The sequence below is a fragment of the Calliopsis andreniformis genome, unplaced genomic scaffold, assembly GCF_051401765.1.
Source record: "Calliopsis andreniformis isolate RMS-2024a unplaced genomic scaffold, iyCalAndr_principal scaffold0022, whole genome shotgun sequence".
NCBI classification, from domain to species: Eukaryota; Metazoa; Arthropoda; class Insecta; order Hymenoptera; family Andrenidae; genus Calliopsis; species Calliopsis andreniformis.
In genome coordinates, this window is record NW_027480432.1 from 9,576,969 (window position 1) to 9,601,287 (window position 24,319).

Below are 24,319 nucleotides of genomic sequence, written 5' to 3' on the forward strand. Positions count from 1 at the left end.
AAATCGTCAAATCTTACAATCCATATTTCTATAATCAAATACCTTTGACCTTTTTAGTGCAAACTCCCTAACTACATAGTATAAATTTAATCATGTATTCATGGATCATTAAGCAATAGTAGTAGGTGCAACAGAAAATAAAGAAGATAACTAAATTAACCAACTTCGACGCGTAAATTTAGCAAGCGTGCACCGCATGCTATAATGTGCTCCACATATGCATAGTAACGTCTTAAGACGCTGATCCTTTTCTAAAAACTATAACACAAAATCCGAAATGAGCAAAAGCGTTAAGAGCATATGATAGCTAAATAGGTATTCCAAGTCTCTAATAGTTGCCGTGAATATGTGGTTTGAGTTTTTGGCCAAAATGAAGGTAAGTATCAGGAGAACATGATAGCAAAAGAGGTATTCCAAATCTCTAATTGTTGCCGTGAATATGTGGTTTGAGTTTTTGGCCAAAATGAAGGTAAGTATCAGGAGAACATGATAGCAAAAGAGGTATTCCAAGTCTCTAATAGTTGCCGTGAATATGTAGGTTTAGCTATTGGCCAAAATGAAGGTAAGTATCAGGAGAACATAATAGCAAAAGTGGTATTTCAAATCTCTAATTGTTGCCGTGAATATGTGGTTTGAGTTTTTGGCCAAAATGAAGGTAAGTATCAGGAGAACATGAAAGCAAAAGAGGTCTTCCAAGTCTATAATAGTTGCCGTGAATATGTAGGTTTAGCTTTTGGCCAAAATGAAGGTAAGTATCAGGAGAACATGATAGCAAAAGTGGTATTCCAAATCTCTAATTGTTGCCGTGAATATGTGGTTTGAGTTTTTGGCCAAAATGAAGGTAAGTATCAGGAGAACATGAAAGCAAAAGAGGTCTTCCAAGTCTATAATAGTTGCCGTGAATATGTAGGTTTAGCTTTTGGCCAAAATGAAGGTAAGTATCAGGAGAACATGATAGCAAAAGTGGTATTCCAAATCTCTAATTGTTGCCGTGAATATGTGGTTTGAGTTTTTGGCCAAAATGAAGGTAAGTATCAGGAGAACATGATAGCAAAAGTGGTATTCCAAATCTCTAATTGTTGCCGTGAATATGTGGTTTGAGTTTTTGGCCAAAATGAAGGTAAGTATCAGGAGAACATGATAGCAAAAGAGGTATTCCACGTCTCTAATAGTTGCCGTGAATATGTAGGTTTAGCTATTGGCCAAAATGAAGGTAAGTATCAGGAGAACATAATAGCAAAAGTGGTATTCCAAATCTCTAATTGTTGCCGTGAATATGTGGTTTGAGTTTTTGGCCAAAATGAAGGTAAGTATCAGGAGAACATGATAGCAAAAGAGGTATTCCAAGTCTCTAATAGTTGCCGTGAATATGTAGGTTTAGCTATTGGCCAAAATGAAGGTAAGTATCAGGAGAACATAATAGCAAAAGTGGTATTTCAAATCTCTAATTGTTGCCGTGAATATGTGGTTTGAGTTTTTGGCCAAAATGAAGGTAAGTATCAGGAGAACATGAAAGCAAAAGAGGTCTTCCAAGTCTATAATAGTTGCCGTGAATATGTAGGTTTAGCTTTTGGCCAAAATGAAGGTAAGTATCAGGAGAACATGATAGCAAAAGTGGTATTCCAAATCTCTAATTGTTGCCGTGAATATGTGGTTTGAGTTTTTGGCCAAAATGAAGGTAAGTATCAGGAGAACATGATAGCAAAAGAGGTATTCCAAGTCTCTAATAGTTGCCGTGAATATGTAGGTTTAGCTATTGGCCAAAATGAAGGTAAGTATCAGGAGAACATAATAGCAAAAGTGGTATTCCAAATCTCTAATTGTTGCCGTGAATATGTGGTTTGAGTTTTTGGCCAAAATGAAGGTAAGTATCAGGAGAACATGATAGCAAAAGAGGTATTCCAAGTCTCTAATAGTTGCCGTGAATATGTAGGTTTAGCTATTGGCCAAAATGAAGGTAAGTATCAGGAGAACATAATAGCAAAAGTGGTATTCCAAATCTCTGATTGTTGCCATGAATATGTGGTTTGAGTTTTTGGCCAAAATGAAGGTAAGTATCAGGAGAACATGAAAGCAAAAGAGGTCTTCCAAGTCTCTAATAGTTACCCTGAATATGTGGTTTGAGTTTTTGGCCAAAACGAAGACAAGTATCAGGAGAACATGATAGCAAAAGAGGTACTCCAAGTCTCTAATAGTTGCCGTGAACATGTAGGTTTAGCTATTGGCCAAAATGAAGGTAAGTATCAGGAGAACATAATAGCAAAAGTGGTATTCCAAATCTCTAATTGTTGCCGTGAATATGTGGTTTGAGTTTTTGGCCAAAATGAAGGTAAGTATCAGGAGAACATGAAAGCAAAAGAGGTCTTCCAAGTCTCTAATAGTTACCCTGAATATGTGGTTTGAGTTTTTGGCCAAAACGAAGACAAGTATCAGGAGAACATGATAGCAAAAGAGGTATTCCAAGTCTATAATAGTTGCCGTGAATATGTAGGTTTAGCTTTTGGCCAAAATGAAGGTAAGTATCAGGAGAACATGATAGCAAAAGTGGTATTCCAAATCTCTAATTGTTGCCGTGAATATGTGGTTTGAGTTTTTGGCCAAAATGAAGGTAAGTATCAGGAGAACATGATAGCAAAAGAGGTATTCCACGTCTCTAATAGTTGCCGTGAATATGTAGGTTTAGCTATTGGCCAAAATGAAGGTAAGTATCAGGAGAACATAATAGCAAAAGTGGTATTCCAAATCTCTAATTGTTGCCGTGAATATGTGGTTTGAGTTTTTGGCCAAAATGAAGGTAAGTATCAGGAGAACATGATAGCAAAAGAGGTATTCCAAGTCTCTAATAGTTGCCGTGAATATGTAGGTTTAGCTATTGGCCAAAATGAAGGTAAGTATCAGGAGAACATAATAGCGAAAGTGGTATTCCAAATCTCTAATTGTTGCCGTGAATATGTGGTTTGAGTTTTTGGCCAAAATGAAGGTAAGTATCAGGAGAACATGAAAGCAAAAGAGGTCTTCCAAGTCTATAATAGTTGCCGTGAATATGTAGGTTTAGCTTTTGGCCAAAATGAAGGTAAGTATCAGGAGAACATGATAGCAAAAGTGGTATTCCAAATCTCTAATTGTTGCCGTGAATATGTGGTTTGAGTTTTTGGCCAAAATGAAGGTAAGTATCAGGAGAACATGATAGCAAAAGAGGTATTCCAAGTCTCTAATAGTTGCCGTGAATATGTAGGTTTAGCTATTGGCCAAAATGAAGGTAAGTATCAGGAGAACATGAAAGCAAAAGAGGTCTTCCAAGTCTCTAATAGTTACCCTGAATATGTGGTTTGAGTTTTTGGCCAAAACGAAGACAAGTATCAGGAGAACATGATAGCAAAAGAGGTATTCCAAGTCTATAATAGTTGCCGTGAATATGTAGGTTTAGCTTTTGGCCAAAATGAAGGTAAGTATCAGGAGAACATGATAGCAAAAGTGGTATTCCAAATCTCTAATTGTTGCCGTGAATATGTGGTTTGAGTTTTTGGCCAAAATGAAGGTAAGTATCAGGAGAACATGATAGCAAAATAGGTATTCCAAGTCTCTAATAGTTGCCGTGAATATGTAGGTTTAGCTATTGGCCAAAATGAAGGTAAGTATCAGGAGAACATAATAGCAAAAGTGGTATTCCAAATCTCTAATTGTTGCCGTGAATATGTGGTTTGAGTTTTTGGCCAAAATGAAGGTAAGTATCAGGAGAACATGATAGCAAAAGAGGTATTCCAAGTCTCTAATAGTTGCCGTGAATATGTAGGTTTAGCTATTGGCCAAAATGAAGGTAAGTATCAGGAGAACATAATAGCAAAAGTGGTATTCCAAATCTCTGATTGTTGCCATGAATATGTGGTTTGAGTTTTTGGCCAAAATGAAGGTAAGTATCAGGAGAACATGAAAGCAAAAGAGGTCTTCCAAGTCTCTAATAGTTACCCTGAATATGTGGTTTGAGTTTTTGGCCAAAACGAAGACAAGTATCAGGAGAACATGATAGCAAAAGAGGTATTCCAAGTCTATAATAGTTGCCGTGAATATGTAGGTTTAGCTTTTGGCCAAAATGAAGGTAAGTATCAGGAGAACATGATAGCAAAAGTGGTATTCCAAATCTCTAATTGTTGCCGTGAATATGTGGTTTGAGTTTTTGGCCAAAATGAAGGTAAGTATCAGGAGAACATGAAAGCAAAAGAGGTCTTCCAAGTCTCTAATAGTTACCCTGAATATGTGGTTTGAGTTTTTGGCCAAAACGAAGACAAGTATCAGGAGAACATGATAGCAAAAGAGGTATTCCAAGTCTATAATAGTTGCCGTGAATATGTAGGTTTAGCTTTTGGCCAAAATGAAGGTAAGTATCAGGAGAACATGATAGCAAAAGTGGTATTCCAAATCTCTAATTGTTGCCGTGAATATGTGGTTTGAGTTTTTGGCCAAAATGAAGGTAAGTATCAGGAGAACATGATAGCAAAAGAGGTATTCCACGTCTCTAATAGTTGCCGTGAATATGTAGGTTTAGCTATTGGCCAAAATGAAGGTAAGTATCTGGAGAACATAATAGCAAAAGTGGTATTCCAAATCTCTAATTGTTGCCGTGAATATGTGGTTTGAGTTTTTGGCCAAAATGAAGGTAAGTCTCAGGAGAACATGATAGCAAAAGAGGTATTCCAAGTCTCTAATAGTTGCCGTGAATATGTAGGTTTAGCTATTGGCCAAAATGAAGGTAAGTATCAGGAGAACATAATAGCAAAAGTGGTATTCCAAATCTCTGATTGTTGCCATGAATATGTGGTTTGAGTTTTTGGCCAAAATGAAGGTAAGTATCAGGAGAACATGAAAGCAAAAGAGGTCTTCCAAGTCTCTAATAGTTACCCTGAATATGTGGTTTGAGTTTTTGGCCAAAACGAAGACAAGTATCAGGAGAACATGATAGCAAAAGAGGTATTCCAAGTCTATAATAGTTGCCGTGAATATGTAGGTTTAGCTTTTGGCCAAAATGAAGGTAAGTATCAGGAGAACATGATAGCAAAAGTGGTATTCCAAATCTCTAATTGTTGCCGTGAATATGTGGTTTGAGTTTTTGGCCAAAATGAAGGTAAGTATCAGGAGAACATGAAAGCAAAAGAGGTCTTCCAAGTCTCTAATAGTTACCCTGAATATGTGGTTTGAGTTTTTGGCCAAAACGAAGACAAGTATCAGGAGAACATGATAGCAAAAGAGGTATTCCAAGTCTATAATAGTTGCCGTGAATATGTAGGTTTAGCTTTTGGCCAAAATGAAGGTAAGTATCAGGAGAACATGATAGCAAAAGTGGTATTCCAAATCTCTAATTGTTGCCGTGAATATGTGGTTTGAGTTTTTGGCCAAAATGAAGGTAAGTATCAGGAGAACATGATAGCAAAAGAGGTATTCCACGTCTCTAATAGTTGCCGTGAATATGTAGGTTTAGCTATTGGCCAAAATGAAGGTAAGTATCAGGAGAACATAATAGCAAAAGTGGTATTCCAAATCTCTAATTGTTGCCGTGAATATGTGGTTTGAGTTTTTGGCCAAAATGAAGGTAAGTATCAGGAGAACATGATAGCAAAAGAGGTATTCCAAGTCTCTAATAGTTGCCGTGAATATGTAGGTTTAGCTATTGGCCAAAATGAAGGTAAGTATCAGGAGAACATAATAGCAAAAGTGGTATTCCAAATCTCTGATTGTTGCCATGAATATGTGGTTTGAGTTTTTGGCCAAAATGAAGGTAAGTATCAGGAGAACATGAAAGCAAAAGAGGTCTTCCAAGTCTCTAATAGTTACCCTGAATATGTGGTTTGAGTTTTTGGCCAAAACGAAGACAAGTATCAGGAGAACATGATAGCAAAAGAGGTATTCCAAGTCTATAATAGTTGCCGTGAATATGTAGGTTTAGCTTTTGGCCAAAATGAAGGTAAGTATCAGGAGAACATGATAGCAAAAGTGGTATTCCAAATCTCTAATTGTTGCCGTGAATATGTGGTTTGAGTTTTTGGCCAAAATGAAGGTAAGTATCAGGAGAACATGAAAGCAAAAGAGGTCTTCCAAGTCTCTAATAGTTACCCTGAATATGTGGTTTGAGTTTTTGGCCAAAACGAAGACAAGTATCAGGAGAACATGATAGCAAAAGAGGTATTCCAAGTCTATAATAGTTGCCGTGAATATGTAGGTTTAGCTTTTGGCCAAAATGAAGGTAAGTATCAGGAGAACATGATAGCAAAAGTGGTATTCCAAATCTCTAATTGTTGCCGTGAATATGTGGTTTGAGTTTTTGGCCAAAATGAAGGTAAGTATCAGGAGAACATGATAGCAAAAGAGGTATTCCACGTCTCTAATAGTTGCCGTGAATATGTAGGTTTAGCTATTGGCCAAAATGAAGGTAAGTATCAGGAGAACATAATAGCAAAAGTGGTATTCCAAATCTCTAATTGTTGCCGTGAATATGTGGTTTGAGTTTTTGGCCAAAATGAAGGTAAGTATCAGGAGAACATGATAGCAAAAGAGGTATTCCAAGTCTCTAATAGTTGCCGTGAATATGTAGGTTTAGCTATTGGCCAAAATGAAGGTAAGTATCAGGAGAACATAATAGCAAAAGTGGTATTCCAAATCTCTAATTGTTGCCGTGAATGTGTGGTTTGAGTTTTTGGCCAAAATGAAGGTAAGTATCAGGAGAACATGAAAGCAAAAGAGGTCTTCCAAGTCTATAATAGTTGCCGTGAATATGTAGGTTTAGCTTTTGGCCAAAATGAAGGTAAGTATCAGGAGAACATGATAGCAAAAGTGGTATTCCAAATCTCTAATTGTTGCCGTGAATATGTGGTTTGAGTTTTTGGCCAAAATGAAGGTAAGTATCAGGAGAACATGATAGCAAAAGAGGTATTCCAAGTCTCTAATAGTTGCCGTGAATATGTAGGTTTAGCTATTGGCCAAAATGAAGGTAAGTATCAGGAGAACATAATAGCAAAAGTGGTATTCCAAATCTCTGATTGTTGCCGTGAATATGTGGTTTGAGTTTTTGGCCAAAATGAAGGTAAGTATCAGGAGAACATGAAAGCAAAAGAGGTCTTCCAAGTCTCTAATAGTTACCCTGAATATGTGGTTTGAGTTTTTGGCCAAAACGAAGACAAGTATCAGGAGAACATGATAGCAAAAGAGGTATTCCAAGTCTATAATAGTTGCCGTGAATATGTAGGTTTAGCTTTTGGCCAAAATGAAGGTAAGTATCAGGAGAACATGATAGCAAAAGTGGTATTCCAAATCTCTAATTGTTGCCGTGAATATGTGGTTTGAGTTTTTGGCCAAAATGAAGGTAAGTATCAGGAGAACATGATAGCAAAAGAGGTATTCCAAGTCTCTAATAGTTGCCGTGAATATGTAGGTTTAGCTATTGGCCAAAATGAAGGTAAGTATCAGGAGAACATAATAGCAAAAGTGGTATTCCAAATCTCTAATTGTTGCCGTGAATATGTGGTTTGAGTTTTTGGCCAAAATGAAGGTAAGTATCAGGAGAACATGATAGCAAAAGAGGTATTCCAAGTCTCTAATAGTTGCCGTGAATATGTAGGTTTAGCTATTGGCCAAAATGAAGGTAAGTATCAGGAGAACATAATAGCAAAAGTGGTATTCCAAATCTCTAATTGTTGCCGTGAATATGTGGTTTGAGTTTTTGGCCAAAATGAAGGTAAGTATCAGGAGAGCATGATAGCAAAAGAGGTATTCCAAGTCTCTAATAGTTGCCGTGAATATGTAGGTTTAGCTATTGGCCAAAATGAAGGTAAGTATCAGGAGAACATAATAGCAAAAGTGGTATTCCAAATCTCTAATTGTTGCCGTGAATATGTGGTTTGAGTTTTTGGCCAAAATGAAGGTAAGTATCAGGAGAACATGAAAGCAAAAGAGGTCTTCCATGTCTCTAATAGTTACCCTGAATATGTGGTTTGAGTTTTTGGCCAAAATGAAGGTAAGTATCAGGAGAACATGATAGCAAAAGAGGTATTCCAAGTCTATAATAGTTGCCGTGAATATGTAGGTTTAGCTTTTGGCCAAAATGAAGGTAAGTATCAGGAGAACATGATATCAAAAGAGGTATCTAGGAGGTATTTGGATGATGTTTCCTGATTTAAAGCACTCTACATTTCTACTGTCGTGTATTTTTAGCTAAATCCTTCATGTTCGTTCCGTTTGACAAGGAAACATATATTTATTAAGTTTTAGGTCTTATTTGCCACCATTAGGTGAACTTGATCGATAGCTGATATTTTTCTTGTTCAAATAGTGTGTGACGCTGGAACGTTGGCGAAACCTGCTAACTATCGTTTGCAATCGTAGAAGTCGTTTGCTGCACCAATATGTCAGCTACCTTACCTGATCACTAAATAGATAGACATAAGATGACAGTCACCTGATCAAATACGAGAAAGTAAGGCAAGCAGAACAAAAAAAAATTCTAAAATTGAGTACATGACGGTTTTTGCTTTATGAATATGCATTGAATATTTAAACTGTATTAAACCTTACCTGTAATTAGATCCTCAAACCTTACCTGTGATAAGATCCATAAACCTAATTCCCTGTAGAAGCATCCCTTAATATCGAACACCCTGTATATAAGAATAAAATCAAAACTAATAATTGCAATAATGACATAAATGAAAAAGCAATATTTTCTAAAAGATATAATAATATCGTTATGCAGTATGTACATTCAGTATGTTTATTCAATACATACAAAAATCATTCTTTTTGTACTAAATAAAAAATGTCAAAATTCAGAGTTATGTCATTATTGCAGCAAACGAACAATGTATTAAGGATTAAGACCTCTAAAGACCTATTTAACTTTAATATATCAAAGGTTATTTAGTAATTTAAATAAATACTACCCCATAGTTCTCTTTCTTCAATATATTTCTTTATTATACTATTTCATGTGATACTACTGATACCTCCAAATCATTTCATACATAAACAGAACTCTAAAAATTGCAGTGCTGCGAGATACACCGCAGTGTACGAAAATATGAAGATCAAAGAATTCGCGAGTAAAGATTTTGTTGAAAATTTATTTCCTTCCAGACATGTTTCACGTTTCCTAAAGATTATAAAGTAACGAAAATACATATTTCGTGAGATTATAAGATTCCTATTAAAATATTCACGATGCTTGTGCTCGTACGTTTTGGAAAACAGATCTACATCATATCGCATGTGGATTTCAAAAGTTACGTGACTCAAAAAAGTATACTTCTCAGTGAAAGCAGAAAGCTATTTATGAGCTGAGAAGAAAATTATCCGTTATTAGCAATAAATGATTTCCTTATTATTTTAATTTATTATCATTCAAATAATCTGTAATTTATACTAGAAGACGTTTTGAAATAAGCTTCACAATGTTAAAGTTTAATTAGAAAAATTTGTATAATGAAATATATTTATAACTCAAGAATCGCGTTTTTTGAGTTCTATCGCTTTCGAAATACACATGCATTATAAATTGTCTGCATCTACTGATATGCGCGCATAGAACATAATCGTTTAAAACGTTCCATATAAATTAACATCTTTTTCTATACTGATTAAAGATAAACATTGCATGGTTTGTCTTCTACCATTGACACCACGAGTATAAATCTACTCAAGACGAGAAACTTATCTTGAAAATCTACTAATTTAAAACTGTTTAGTACAAAAGATTATGCAATTATTCTTGCAACGATAAAACATAAAAAAAAAGAACAGCTACTTTTCAATTTCTCTGTCTGTTACCTACAATAGAATTGGATAAAATGGTTCTCATAAAGTTACTTCGTTTCGATACATGCTCGATAATGATCGAGATAAAAGGTCCTATGTCTCTCGATGTACACTGCGGGGTGATGAGGCGTACACGTTTGAAAGGACTCTACATCGCATAATCTTTTTCCCTCGTTTATTAGATGGTTCATTTTATAGAATTCTCCTGTCATTTTTGTTTTGTTTGTTTGCATAATACTATAAATAAACGAATGAATCACCAAACGAACGGACATTTAAATAATATATACGTGATCCATCGTCTCTTATGAGGTATTTGTAACAATATTGACACTCTACATCATTCTTCACGGAACACACGTGTTTGTATTTTCACCTAAGCACAGGATGCACATGCTCTTCACAATGCGACCGTAAACTTATTGCTAATGAACGACAAGTGCATACATATCATTGCATATTAACATATATGCGTACACATATACATATACATGCATGTATACATGTACATCATACACTTCTTAAGGGCGGGTTGATATCCCTTCTGAGATTTCAGACACTTTAATTTTTATTAACTCATTCAATAGCCGTACGACGTACAGTTGTTTGCAGATTTTTCATTCTCCGCCTACTTTTATTTTTTTTTTATCTTTTTTTTATTCTCGATTCACCTAATGTAGCGTGTAAATGTGCAATTACTAATAAGAGACCGACAGAATGGTACGTTCACCGTTCCGTTTCTTTAACTCTTTCACACCTTTGTTTGTTTTTCACCGTTTCAGTGAGGCAGATATATCAGCGGTATCATCAGAGATACAGTTCAATTAATACAGACGAGCATCATTGGTCATGGAGTAATTATAGAAGGGAACCCAGAACTGATGGTACAAAGCTAGTGATTCTACATGAAAAAATGAGTTGGAAATATAAAATATAATTTTCTGATACTGTGCTCTGCTTTTGAGAAAACTGACTGAAAATGGCTAATTTTGGACTTTTACTGTTCTTCGACTTGCTTAGGCTGTTCAAAGTTGGCCCTGAGAGCCAACCTGACTTAAGTCTTTTTCTGCTATTTTTGAGGAGCAGAATAACAAATACAATTATCTATTTCTTAACATAGTGTTTGTAACTTAGATATCTCTTGTTCTATGAAAGTAAAAAAAGCAGTAAAATACTGTATGAAATTTAATTTGGAAAAAAAAAATGAAATTGAGTTAGTCTGACTCTCAGATACAAAAATGATCTCAAAACTATATGTAGACTCTACAGCCAAAGTGTGTTAAGCCACACAGAAGACAAGTGGACTTGGACTCTAAAGTCAAGATATTAAAACACACAGGACTAGAGTGCCAATTACTACAGGGAAATTGATTAGCGTGCCCCCCTTTTATCTTGACATATAACAAAATGTAGCACTATTTAACTGAACATACCTTTTCTCATAAACTCTTTTAAGTTACGTATTCGAACTGAAAACAACATATTTACACATCCAATGTCCTGAAAACATAATTGTATAGGAATTGACATACAGTAACTGGTTCACGAACTTCTTTTTGTGTTTTAATTAATATTTAAGATTTTTTTCAAATTTCTCTTACGAAATACAATTTAAATATGTTAAGAAATACGAAAAATGATGTAATACCGTTTAATTGAACTAAGACTGGGGGAGTTAACCTTAATTTAAGTGATACACAGTAATTGGTACATTTACCCTACACGTTGGACTCAAATACCTCAAAATGTGGTGTTTAGAAGTAGTTTAAAGGGAACATTCAGTGTCTGACCACTGACTGTCTCTACTCCTTTTCTCCATCTGCTCCTCAAATCCCCTAAACTGTATTCCAATACACTCATCCTCGATTCAAATTCGAAATTAGTTTTCTTAAAAACGAAGCACATCAAAAAATTTTATTCTACATTTTCGACCTTTGTTTTCTTGTATAATCACCCACTTTTTACCAACAGTTCTGTCATCCTGTATACGACCACTGAGACTCGTATCGGTAGTGCGCTAGAATCTGCCATCATTTTGGGGATTTTTCCCCTTTGTACGCAACACTTGTTTACTTCCTCAACAGAAGTATGTAATTCTTCATAAGCGACGCTTCTCAACTAAATAACGCTCGTAAAAGTTAGAGAAGACGTTTTTTTTTTCTTTTGCCATCCCACTTTGTTTACTTCCTACGCGCGTGCTCTTTATTCTCTCGCTTCGCATACTTTTCCCTTCTCTCACACTCGTGTACAGAATTTACTCACTACAAGCTTCTTAGACGGTAGAATCTCGATTAACCTCAACATTCAAAACTTCTGTTATTCAAGATGTAATGACAATAAGAGTACAATGAAGCATCCATTAAGAATTAAATAATAAAGTAATACTAATTTGCAGATGAAAATAAAGCTAGCTTTCAAAAGGATGTTCAGACTTGAATCTAGTGAGAATAATCGAGGCTCTACTGTATTTACAATTTCTTGAAATTTGTAGCCATTTAAATTCTGACAACATCGAACACGTATTTTTCGCTCTAGAAGCTCGCTGGCAGATCAGAGTTGCGAGACTATGACGAGTAAAGACCGCACCACGCTCATATACAGTTCTCCAATGCTCGCCTTTTTCTTTTCTGAGTATTAGCTTCACGTTTCCGCGTTGAACAAAAGATTGCTCGAGGTAGACGCGCTGTACAAACGTTTCCTCTTTTTTACCGAGAGCAAAAATCGAACAAGATCGCTTTGTCCGAGTGCCACGAGAGAACACGCGTAACGTGTAGAAGAACGAAAAAGAAAACAGGAGAACTAGGACCTACAGCACGCGACAACAATAGTATTCGGCGATGCTTTCACGTGCTCCGTTCTTTTCTTTTTCGATATTTGTTGCATTTTACATTGTGATAATGTACGACTTTACAATACGCTTCTCTCTCGTGTGTGTATGTGTATGTATGCGTGTATGTGTGTGGGTGTGTGTGTGTTTCGTCATTGCGCATTCTTTTTTCGTAATAATGATTGCAGTCACAGTCAAACACCATTTTTCTTTCTTTTCCTCTATCCCTTTTCATTTTTCTTTTTTACACAATATGTAATACGATTAGTATTCGTAGCCCCTCTATCGTTTCTTTCGCACTTATAATTGATCATTGTCTAATCGTTCCACTCTGCGTTAATTCCATTAATTGTTTCCCCAAGGCTGCTCGTCCGATATACTTTAGAGGACTAAACATAATGGTTTCAAGGTACGTGATACACAGTACAAATACATGACTGTCCTTCCGAGAGAAGTAACAAAAAATAAATACTTAACACATTAATAAATAGTCTCCTTTATTATACCATTGTCCTATTTCTTCTAGAGACGCTAGTACGCTTCTAAATCATAATGCCGTAACTTGAATTTATTTAGTGTACCAGTTACGAAACGGTGGACATTTCACTATCGCGCGAATGTATCTCGTTTAATTTATCGTATATGAAATATATATAATACAAGGGTAAATCGTTTAGACTCGATCACGATCTGGCTCCATAATCATGTAGAAAAAAAACGAAAGATACAAATGGAATTAATGATATATCGTGACTGACTTGATCGACACAGATCAACTGTTACGTATAAAAATATTGTTACAACTAGGAGAGAAACAAGTATAAAAATATTGTTTTCGTACAATTGTCATTACTTGCATAATTTCTGTCCACCATATTACTCGTAAATGAACATATTTCTTCAACTGCACAGGACTAATAACTTACACATCGACGCGTCATATGTATTCGTTGCCCTGGCAAGCTATTGGACATTAGAATCCAGAATTTTTTTAAAAAGTTACAGCAAGTAGAACTAAAACACTCCATAGTATTTTTGTAAAATTGCAGTTTGACTATAACTACGAATTTTTTTTTGTTTTAGGACAGAAATATACAATATTTATAGAGCATGAAAATTCCTTAATTGAAATGATGCTCATGAGCCATACACTTCTAATTGAAGAAAAATTTTAAGCTTAAAGAAAATTTAAGTAGTTTTGTGCTTTACAAACAATGCATAATCCTGTGATAAAGCTAAGTTTTTTTGAAGATTCAATTCACTTGGAAGAAAATTTTCAAAAAGCTATGAACATTTTAAGCTTTCAACATGATGTAACTCATTAATTTTAAATACAGTTAAAGGCTGCATTCCCTGAATTTTTTGCAAAGAAGAAACAAATAGGAAATATTCAGGATCCTAGTGCCCAAGAGCCGCCCATTCTCTTTTCCTTATCATAATAAAATAACGCAACGCAATACAGCAAAGCCATTATGCAAAAGCTTGCGCCTACGAGTACCGCCTACGAAACCGACATGGACATTCGAGAATGAAACAATAGTAAATACTAGTAAATAATGGTAATAGCGGTAGTGGTACTAGTAGTAGTAATAATAATAGTAATAGTAATAGTAGCAGTAGTAGTAGTAGTAATAGAATCACGGCAAAGACCCATTAGTCTCTCTGCAGAGGCAAGGTCCAACTGAACTATTTCGCCGTTAGAGTTGTACGCTATTAATGGAAAAGTGATCGATCACTTTTCAACTGTGGGCTCTTTGAAATGTTCTTGGCAGGGCCTCCGATTTGACGAACGGACTCGACGATAAATCATATTAGAATTTGAACTCACACGCACCATGGTCGGAAGCCAACAATATTATTCGTAACACTATTTGAAAGTTCTAGTTGAAATAATTATCCCCCTCGGTAGAGAGGCATTCACACCTTGGTCCACGGTCACACGGCATACGATTCACGCACGCGATTGCACTATAAATCTATTAATATAACAGGTATAAGTATGACATGTCTAAAAATCCTGTCAGTTGTCACGCAAATCGAATTTGTACTTTTCCTCACATAGATTAGGTAAGAATCCGACGTTTGCACAAAAGATATCGACATTCTATAAAGCCCTACCAACATCATCAACCAGTAATGACGCGTTCCGCCGTTTATTCGTTCTATCATTTAATGCGCGTTACTTTAAGTAGAAACAATGCCCCAAAAAACGTGTTTTTCAGGACTGTAAGAGCTAGCGTTCAGCCCTCCCCGATCGGACAACAGCCACGTACTTCTTGATGTATTTACGTTAACGACTTAATATTCCCATTTCTTGGCTCAAATTAACTGAGCCCACGCTTTCCCGACATTCAATACCGATTAATTAATACATTTAGTATTTGCATTTCGTTAAATTGTTCGTTTATCAATTCGCGTGGAAATTGAATGTCACAAGATCGTTCGATATCACAGTCGTTTTTCAATTATTTTAATGTTTATGTATTTACGAATATTACTTAGCGTGTAAATATATATATATAGCGTATCGTACTGATAAATACAGTTATAAAATATGAGTGCGTCTTTTATACCTCCTTACTTCGAAGGGCTTGCTTTTTTGTATATCTTTCTTTGTTTGTAAAGTTGAGCCAACTAGCAGTATATAGTGTTTTCGCTCTTTCTTTTCTTCTCTTTGTTTTCTGAAGTTCCCTTCTGTAACTGCAACCGTATTTGTAACCCGTTTTTCTCCTTTTTTATAATGCTAGCTTTCGTTCTAGAGCACTCGCATCCAGTACTGCGATCTAAAATTTTTTATAACGCACCATACCATTTTTACAGGACAACGTCTTTGTTACGTTTAGAAATACTAATAGAGTACACTCGGCAAACTTGATTTTGATTGCATAATTACAGACTTATTACCAATTCGAGCAATCACATATGCATACAAGTGCATAGAAACAATCTTGATTGTTTCTATTTATATGCAATTAGTAGAATCAATCATAAGCGTAATTGTGCAGTCAGAATCGATTTCGTCGAGATCACGTTAAAATTCAGGTACAAATATACCTGACGCTCGCTGAAATGTTCCAGCCTACCTTAAATACAATGACCAAAGTTTTAAATAAAATAACTCTTCGAATTAAATTAGACACGCAATCACTTTACAACACTCGACTTTTGAACTTATTTACTGGTTAGCAGAACGTGACGGAAATGTGAACGAGATTTCTAAAAGTACCCTAAGACGCAGCCTGTGTCCTTTTCGTAATATCAAAGCTCTCGACTATTGGAAACTTTACGTGATTTAGTCGATTAAACCATGATATTGCCAGCGCAACGTCGTCTGTGTCTGGGGACGGCAAAACAACAAAGTACCATTCGTCGCTGGACTATAGTAAATTTAAAACAGGAATTTTCACAAAAATCTATGGCGATGGTGATATGGCGTATCCCAGGCGCCTAGTTAAAAATATACACGTACTAAAAAAAAAAAAGAGACAAAAATAAAATAAAAAGAAACGGCGCCATTAGCTTAAATCAAATTACACAAGTTACTGGCCACACAGGCAGGAATAATAAAAACACTTGTGCATTTAAAGCTCTGCGATTATTCGAATCTAGACGCCACGATTCTCGAAGATACGCCCATCACATTTTTCAAAAATTTAAATAATGAAGCCACAACGAGCCCCATAGTCTCGACAGGAGTTCTAAAAAATTTTACTAAGTTTCTCCACCTACTATGTGTTGTGTCGCAATGTCCTATCTAGACATTAACGATCGATCGATTTGATTCATTAGTGATTATACTACTTGTATTCACCAACACGCACGGCAACGAAATTCTGGATGGATCTTATAGGTTTATCTAGCATTTGATAAATCCTGATTATGACTCCTTGAATTCTTTCAAAATGAGATCATTATCTTCCACTGTCATTGCAATTTATATTCGCAAATGTCATTGTTGGAATTATATTTAGGATTTGTCAGTATTTCGTCGCACGCGAATAAAAATATTTCGAAATTCAATAAACACAATTATTTTTTTTTTCTTTCGTTTGGAAATTGTAGTGTACAGGCAGTCAGCGAACGTGATGCGTTTATACGTGATACTGTCTGTCTTCTGTTGTGTGTGTATATATATATATTTATATATTTATATATATACGCGCGCGAATACGTGCGTGTTGTATCCGATGTGTATGTCGTACGTGTCTTTCTTACATATATTTGAATTTACGTGTACAGTAGTAATAATGGTAAAAGTGGAAATTGAGATGTTAATAATGATTTACTTGTCCCATACTTCCCACCAATCGGTGCCATTACTGCTGCCATTGTTGGCTGAGTTATTATACGATGAATTATTGTAGTTGCCTCCGTAATTTCCATAATTCCCTACGTAAAACAAATGTCGATGCATACACGTAAGCGTTTCTTTCATCGTTCATTCTAAAGAATGTTAAACCTCCATCTACAACCTGAGTCCACACTTTTTTCCCTTTTTTGCAGAGACCGAAACAGTTATGGAACTTTCTAAAAGGTTTTATTTAGAACACGTACCATGGAACTTTTTTTAAAATAAGTCCTCACATTATACGTTCCGATGAGAACAGATAAAAAAAGTTTTCGTCTACACAGAACTTACAAAATATAAAAATAAAATTTTTCCTAGAACAAGAACAGATATTTTGTTCACCAATATTAAAAAAGTTCTTAAGTCACCATAACAAATACTGAATATTATTCTATGAATAGTCTAAGCGTAAATATCGCTAAATAAAACTAATACTTATTAATTTGATGGTATTCATCGTAATAATTGTTCTAAAAGAACTTGCATCAACTTGTGTTTCCATGGAACTTTTACTATACAGATTCTAAAATATCTGTTCCACGAGAACCTTTTTAAAGAAGTTCCTAATAGTAACACTTTCTTGCATAAAAATTCCCTAGTTACAGATATTCTTTAAAATAAAAAATACAAGTTCGAACAGAATTCTTTTGAAATCGGAAAATAACTGTTTATTTCGATCCCTGCTTTTTTGTATTTTAAAAAATCCAAACAAATTCTTAAATACTTCCAAGTTTCTAGAATATCATCCAATGGTCCTTGACTTAATTTTTTAAAACAAGACAGGAGGAAATTCAAAAACAAAGAAGATTTGGGTTGCAAACGATTCAAGTTGCCGACGGAGGGTTAATTCCATTTCAAGTTCATGTATACCAACCTCCATAACTGCCAGGCCTATTGGAGGAACCATTATTATGGGCAGATCCAGAGCTAGGCTGTTGACGGTAATCTCTTGCACCGAATCCATACCGACCTTTAGTACTACTACTAGCCCGACGAGTCGTGGCTCTAGAATATTTTGCTTCAGAGAACATTTCATCTAACCACGGCGGAAGTTCTTGATTAGCCTCAACTAGCAGAGACACCAAATCGCGCACCAAGTTATGATTTCTATTATTGAAAAAGGACGTCGCTAGACCTATTGTACGAAAAAAAAATTGAATTAGTTTCACGCATATGAGAAATTGGAAAGTAACGAAAGCAAGAAGTAGGGAGGAAAACAAACCTAAGTTGCCCATACGACCAGTACGACCGATTCGGTGGACATATTCTTCTACGTCGCCTGGTAAATCGAAGTTTATCACATGTTTCACATGTGGAATATCGAGTCCACGGGCAGCAACGGCAGTAGCAACAAGTATTGGCGCTTTACCAGCACGGAAACGACGTAGCGCTTCTTCTCGTTCGCGCTGAGTTCGATCGCCATGGATACTGGTAACTGGGTATCCCATTTGATGCAAATATTCTTCTAACATATCTGCCCCCTTCTTTGTTTCGACGAATACCAAAGTGAGAGACTCAGCAGCTAAAATGAGTACTTAATTTTATGTAACCATCACTGTTGTCATTATACGTCGCCAGTCCGATGTAACAATGACGTAACTGCAAACTTGCAAATTTTAAGATATATATGATACTAGTCTAAAAAATATCTAATCTTTCCACTATAAAAGTAGAGAATACTAGCAATTTTTTATAATTATTATTCATATATAGATTATAAGTTTTACAAAATTAAATTGATTCTCTTCATCTACTGAAAAATAACCTTTTTGCAGGTACACCATCACTGCACCGTACTAGCGAAATGAAGGCAGGATGCCCCAGGTTTAATGTGTCAAACTCTGTCAGTACATTCTGTATACTTAGATAAGAACAAAATATTATATAAACGTAGACTGTTTAATACTTTATTAGAAAATTATAAATAAAAATACGAAATTCCAAAGAAATAGTTAAAAATAATGATATGTAGTTTTGTGCAAGTTGAGTTTACTATCAGCATTCATCAAATACCAAATTTTACTGAATATTAATTATTAAAATTGATTATTTGATACTCATTATTATTACTGATACCAATTTTTATCTAAATTCGTAGATGTAATTAATATACCAGTAACGCTGATGTCTGTCTTGCATTGCTAACAATGGTAGCCATTTTGAAACGGAACATTAGTTACATCTACAGGTAGGTTATAGGTTAAACAACCTATATTCACATAATATTTTTTCTTATATAGATCCATAGAATGTACTGACAAAATCTGACACTTCAAAACTGGGACACCCTGAATACAACTTTCTATAACTTACAAGGATCTGAAAAGTTACTAGCTTGAAGAAGATCAAGCAAATAAGAACGTTTGTCGTGTTCTTCAACCCATACAATCTTCTGAGTAATATTCTCGGACGTAGAACCAACACGTCCTACGGCCAAGAAGATATAGTTACTAAGGAAATCTCTGGCCAACATCTGAATTTCTTTCGGGAACGTAGCTGAGAACATAAGGGTCTGTCTTTCGCCAGTAGGAGGCATCGTATCTTCTTGGACTATACGTCTTATCTGTGGCTCGAAACCCATATCCAACATACGATCAGCTTCGTCCAATACTAAATACCGGCAATTATGCAAGCCAATTTTACCCCGGCCCAACATGTCTACGAGACGACCAGGTGTCGCTACAAGAAGGTGGCAGCCACGATCTAATTCTCGCATTTGGTCTACAATGTTTGATCCACCATACACAACAGCAGGGCGCATACGTGATCTGTATGCGAATTTCCTTGCTTCGTCATAGATCTGGGTGGCAAGCTCTCTTGTAGGCGCTAACACTAGACCTAGTGGGTACTGTTTATGCTTGCCAGAGGAATTGATGTGTGGTGGTGGTGGACGTGGCCCGCTTTCGTAAATTTGATTCAATATTGGCACTAAAAAGGCCGCTGTTTTACCAGACCCTGTTTGGGCACAGGCCATAACATCACGGCGCCCGATGATGATCGGTATCGCGTACTTCTGTACCGGTGTGGGTTTATCATAACCAGCCAAGCTAATGCTGTTCTTTATTATTTCCGTCAGCTTAACCTCGTCAAACTATAAGAATAATAAGACATAAATTACTTCGTCAATAATCGTAAAAGGATCATTCCATGCGAAAACAGGTACTTTTCGGAGTAACGTCTTAGGTCTTGTTCAAATTTGAATATGTTGTAGTTTTTAGCGATCTTCAGACACATCTCAAAGGGTTTTACAAAATTTTAATAATTATGAATTTCACGACTCCTTGAAGTAGAGTTCTAACTTTTTATAAAATATTCAGAACTCCTGAACTAACAGACGCATGAGAATCAGTTTGTGCATACTTATAGCGAAGACATTTGAATGCTAAATAAAAATTTCATTTAAAAAAAAAATTCTTTTGCTTTTTATTTAGTACTCTAATGTCTTCGCTATAAGCACAAGCTACTTCTCGTGCGTTTATTAGTTCAAAAGTTACAGATTTGAAAGAAAGGAAAGAAAATTAATACTTCAAGCAGCTGTGAAATCCACAATTTGTTAAATCTTGAAAAACCTTTGAGATGCGTTTATACATTGCTAAAGACTGCAATATATCCAAATTTAAACAAGGTCTGAGCTGTTACTCCGAAAAGTATCCGGTTTCACATAGAATGACTCAAGAGTATTTCGTTTTAATACTTTGATACTTACGGATGCGATGTGTGGAGGTATGTTATCTCCAGTAGCCTCGACTGGGATATCCTCATATTTACTAAAGTTAATACCAGTATTCCCAGTACCAAACAATTCCACCTCCAATCGCTCATCTCTAGAAGTGGGAATTGTCCAATCAATTTCGGAGTTTCTTCTGCCACCACCCCTTTCGTCCTTCCATCTTCCTCCTCCGCCGCTGCCCATTCTATGGTCGTTCCTGTTGTCTGGCCAGCGGTTGTTTCTAGGCTCTGGCCAACGGTCGTTACCGGAGCTAATCGGGCGATCCCTCTCTCGTTCGCGTTCAGCATTAGAATATTTGTAATCTCGTCCATTTTCTTGAGTGGCGCTACGTCTATTGCGTCCACTGAAGTTTCCAAAGTTTCCAAAGTCGACATCGCGAGAAGTTCGCGCGTCTCTATAGCTGGAACCACCACCTCCTCCTCCTCCCCTAGCCCTGTCACGCTCCCTATCCCTCTCACGATCACGATCACGCTCACCACCTCTATCTCTGTCAGAATATGATCTTGAGTTGGAAGAATGTTGTTCCCCGCCAGACGGAGCGTTACCTGTAAAAAATCAATATTATAATTTTTTTCTTAGTGTTTGAAGATATGAGGCTGTTCTAAAGCATGTGGGTGTAACTTTAGGGGTGAATTCAATATACGAAAATACACATGACCGATATGACCTTATTTCTCCAATTACAGCAATTTTTATTTTCCAGTAATACTTATGATAAACTGAATTCTTCCGTCAACTGTTTATGAGTAACGTTTATTGTCTCATGTATGATCTTGTTGCTTATCATGTAAACAATATTTTATGATGTGCTTGATTCAGTTCTGTAGATTTTCTTAATTACAACAGTAAATATGGAAAGTTTATAATATAGGTCTTTAATAATTTGGATTTGAATTGTTAACAACAGGTTACACTAATGCAGAAATGACAAATCGTAGTTGATGTAGATATGTCAACTGTACGTTGAATGAGTTTCAGAGTACTGGTATATTTCAAAAATATTCACTGAATGCTACTAGATGCAGAACCACTATGTTAATGGCACTGGAAGAATGAATCCTCAATCGCATTGATAAAAAATGACAATGAAAGCACTCAATACATTGCAAGGGTAAAAAACGGCAACTACGCCATTCTACAGAAAGTTTCAAAAGATGAACATCTCTATTTATATCATGTTCAAAAAGTACAAGGGCTTCTTCATATTAACTTTCTTCCATGTATGACTTTTTGCACCTGGCTTTTACAGATATATGTTGCTGATTAGCAATTTCTAAATGTTGTATTATTTACTAAAAAAAACTCAGTGTACTAAAATTTAGAGTATTAATTTTCACAATTTTCATTTTTGTCAAATTTTTTTAAAATGGCTAATTAACTAGCAAATTATGTATTAAATTTATAAAAAAAGTCTTAGATGAATTATTGGAAGACATGATATTGGAAATTGCAAGTCGTATTTCAGATAACTAGTAAAACAATTTTTGAACAAGTAATTCTTAAATAAATGGATTATCATCAAAAACTAATTATTTGACCACCTTGATTACCAGACTTAAATCCTCTGAATTTCTATTTTCAGGGATACCTGATACTTTATAATGCACCAGTAAGTAACGTTGAGGTGCTCCAACAATGTATCGAAGAGGATTGCTAGCAAATTTGAATAACATCTAATAATTTTGAACAAGTCAGGAGATCTACGATAAAATATTTCAAAGTCTGTATTTGAACTAAAAATGTCACTTTGAACAATTTTTGTGAAGATAATTAAATAATTAGTATAATATAAAAACAGCTGTAACTCAGAACTAAGATCATATCAGATACATGTTTATACGAACTTTCTTCTTTATTTTGGCTTGCTGACTTTATCTCTGAAGTTATATTTACATTATTGAAGCTAACAAATATTTCTAAATCTTGCATAGAGACAGTATTACCAAGAGGCACTACTGACACAAGAATCTTTTCAGTAGCTATATCCTCCATACATAACAAATAATGAATATTATATTAAAGTATATTAAAATTAAACAGTGTAATTTCTTTACCTCGATCCTCAATATTAAAAGTAAATAATAAGTTTGAGATGAAATATAATATTAAAAAAAAAAATAATACAGAATTAAATGTAAATTCTATTAAAATAACTAACAGTATAAATATTACACAAAATAATACTCACTTCCAGATTTATTCCTCAGATGCGGTGGAACGTATCGACCCCCACTTGGTTGGCGGGAGCCCGACAAGTCCAGACCAGCTAACTGTAACAAGAAATATAACTCGTCAAAAGCACTGTCAACGACTACTATTACTATTTTATAAGTTTAATAACGTAACCAATTTTTCAGAAATATGATATATAGACATTACATAAAAAATTCAATCAATTAATTTTAATACTTTTGCAATTATACACTGTTTACACTTAACAAATCATTATTATTGAAGTGCAACTAGTATACAAAAACACAAATCCAAAAATCACAGTTGACCAAGTGATTAATCAAAAAACCCTGCAATATATATAATATTGCACGTAATTCGTTCAATCGTAAGAATTTTAACACGATAAAAAAGCAACGCGAGAATGCGTCATGGCACGAGGCATGCTGTTCCAGGAATTGGTTGCCGCCATTACAAAGCTGTACGTCACAAGCGATCCCAACGATGACCTGATCTAATGAAATTTTTTTAACACGCGAAAAGATACGCGTGATCGAATGATTTATAAAAATATAGGTTATGAATTAATAATAATACGCATTCGAAGAAAATCGCATATAGGACAGCTCGGTGATGATGTAGAACAATGAGGTATAGAGACATAGGGATCGAAAGGGAGAAAGGAGAGATGGTGCGTCAGGAACAATGATCGTCAGTAATAGAGAATGCAAAATCGTTTCTTTACTTTACCTGCTGCTCTAGACCTGATCCATTCTGGTTGGCTGCATTACTCATATTACTCCGCCTCGGTGCGTATTTTTCGTGGCTCTGCCGCAGAATGCCTTTTAGCTGATTCTCGCCTAATTACCAAGCAAAAAATTTCAATTGTTCGCTCCTATCCTCTCTTCTTCCTTTTCCCGTTGATCTACGAACGAAATCTTTCGATTAAGTCGAGTATTCACAGTTACAGTCTCTGCCTGCAGTTACTTCAATACAAAGGAAATTCGAAGACTGGCTACTACGAAAGGCCTCTGGCCACACTTGACGTCGACGCAACAAAAATGGCCGAGTGCCGAAATATCGCTAGCAAGATGGCTGTCCACTTATTTCCGCCGGATATTGGGAAAACTGTAAGAGCACACTGCTAAACAATTTTCCTATTTTTGCCTTTCCGCTTATTTTCACGTACTAAACTCTGAAAACTTTGAAACGTAAATTTATAAATTTACATATCATTATCGAAGCAGAATCTGCGAACACGTTGTGTTAGCCTTTCATTTTACTGTTGGCAGCCTTGTTCGAGGTATCGAAGACGCAAGAATTTCAGAGTAGATCATGGAGCTATGTTCAAGCTTTAGATTAATTAGTAATATTATGGAGAAAAAAAGTACTATAAAATCATTGTCTAGTACCTTTCCTAGATTTCTAACTATTCAATGAACTGAAG

At 35.5% G+C, this 24,319-nt stretch overlaps 1 protein-coding gene and 1 long non-coding RNA gene across 3 annotated transcripts; one reads left to right on the forward strand and one right to left on the reverse strand.

Moving 5' to 3' along the window:
• Nucleotides 1-8,931: 8,931 nt before the first annotated feature.
• Bel (ATP-dependent RNA helicase bel) lies at nt 8,932-23,889 on the reverse strand. The gene is made up of 7 exons (XM_076391333.1): nt 23,623-23,889; nt 22,889-22,970; nt 20,677-21,245; nt 19,284-20,061; nt 18,193-18,492; nt 17,845-18,105; nt 8,932-17,011 (listed from the first exon to the last, which is right to left on the reverse strand). Exons 1-7 carry the CDS (start codon nt 23,665-23,667, stop codon nt 16,905-16,907), a joined length of 2,142 nt encoding a protein of 713 aa, XP_076247448.1. The 5' UTR covers nt 23,668-23,889; the 3' UTR covers nt 8,932-16,904.
• Nucleotides 23,557-24,319, forward strand: LOC143187244 (uncharacterized). 2 transcript variants are annotated; one of them, XR_013003172.1, is made up of 3 exons: nt 23,557-23,681; nt 23,856-24,002; nt 24,165-24,319. It is a non-coding gene; the product is annotated as an uncharacterized LOC143187244 (long non-coding RNA). The 2 variants fall into 2 exon arrangements; XR_013003173.1 differs by having other exon boundaries at nt 23,568-23,681; nt 23,837-24,002.

Coding starts and splice junctions, on each gene's coding strand:
- Bel (XM_076391333.1), bottom strand. CDS start 23,667: ATGAGTAATGCAGCCAACCAGAATGGATCAGGTCTAGAGCAGCAG. Junction 22,971..23,622: donor GATCAGGTCTAGAGCAGCAG/GTAAAGTAAAGA, acceptor TTCTTGTTACAG/TTAGCTGGTCTGGACTTGTC. Junction 18,493..19,283: donor TAGTAACTTTTCAGATCCTT/GTAAGTTATAGA, acceptor TACTCATTTTAG/CTGCTGAGTCTCTCACTTTG.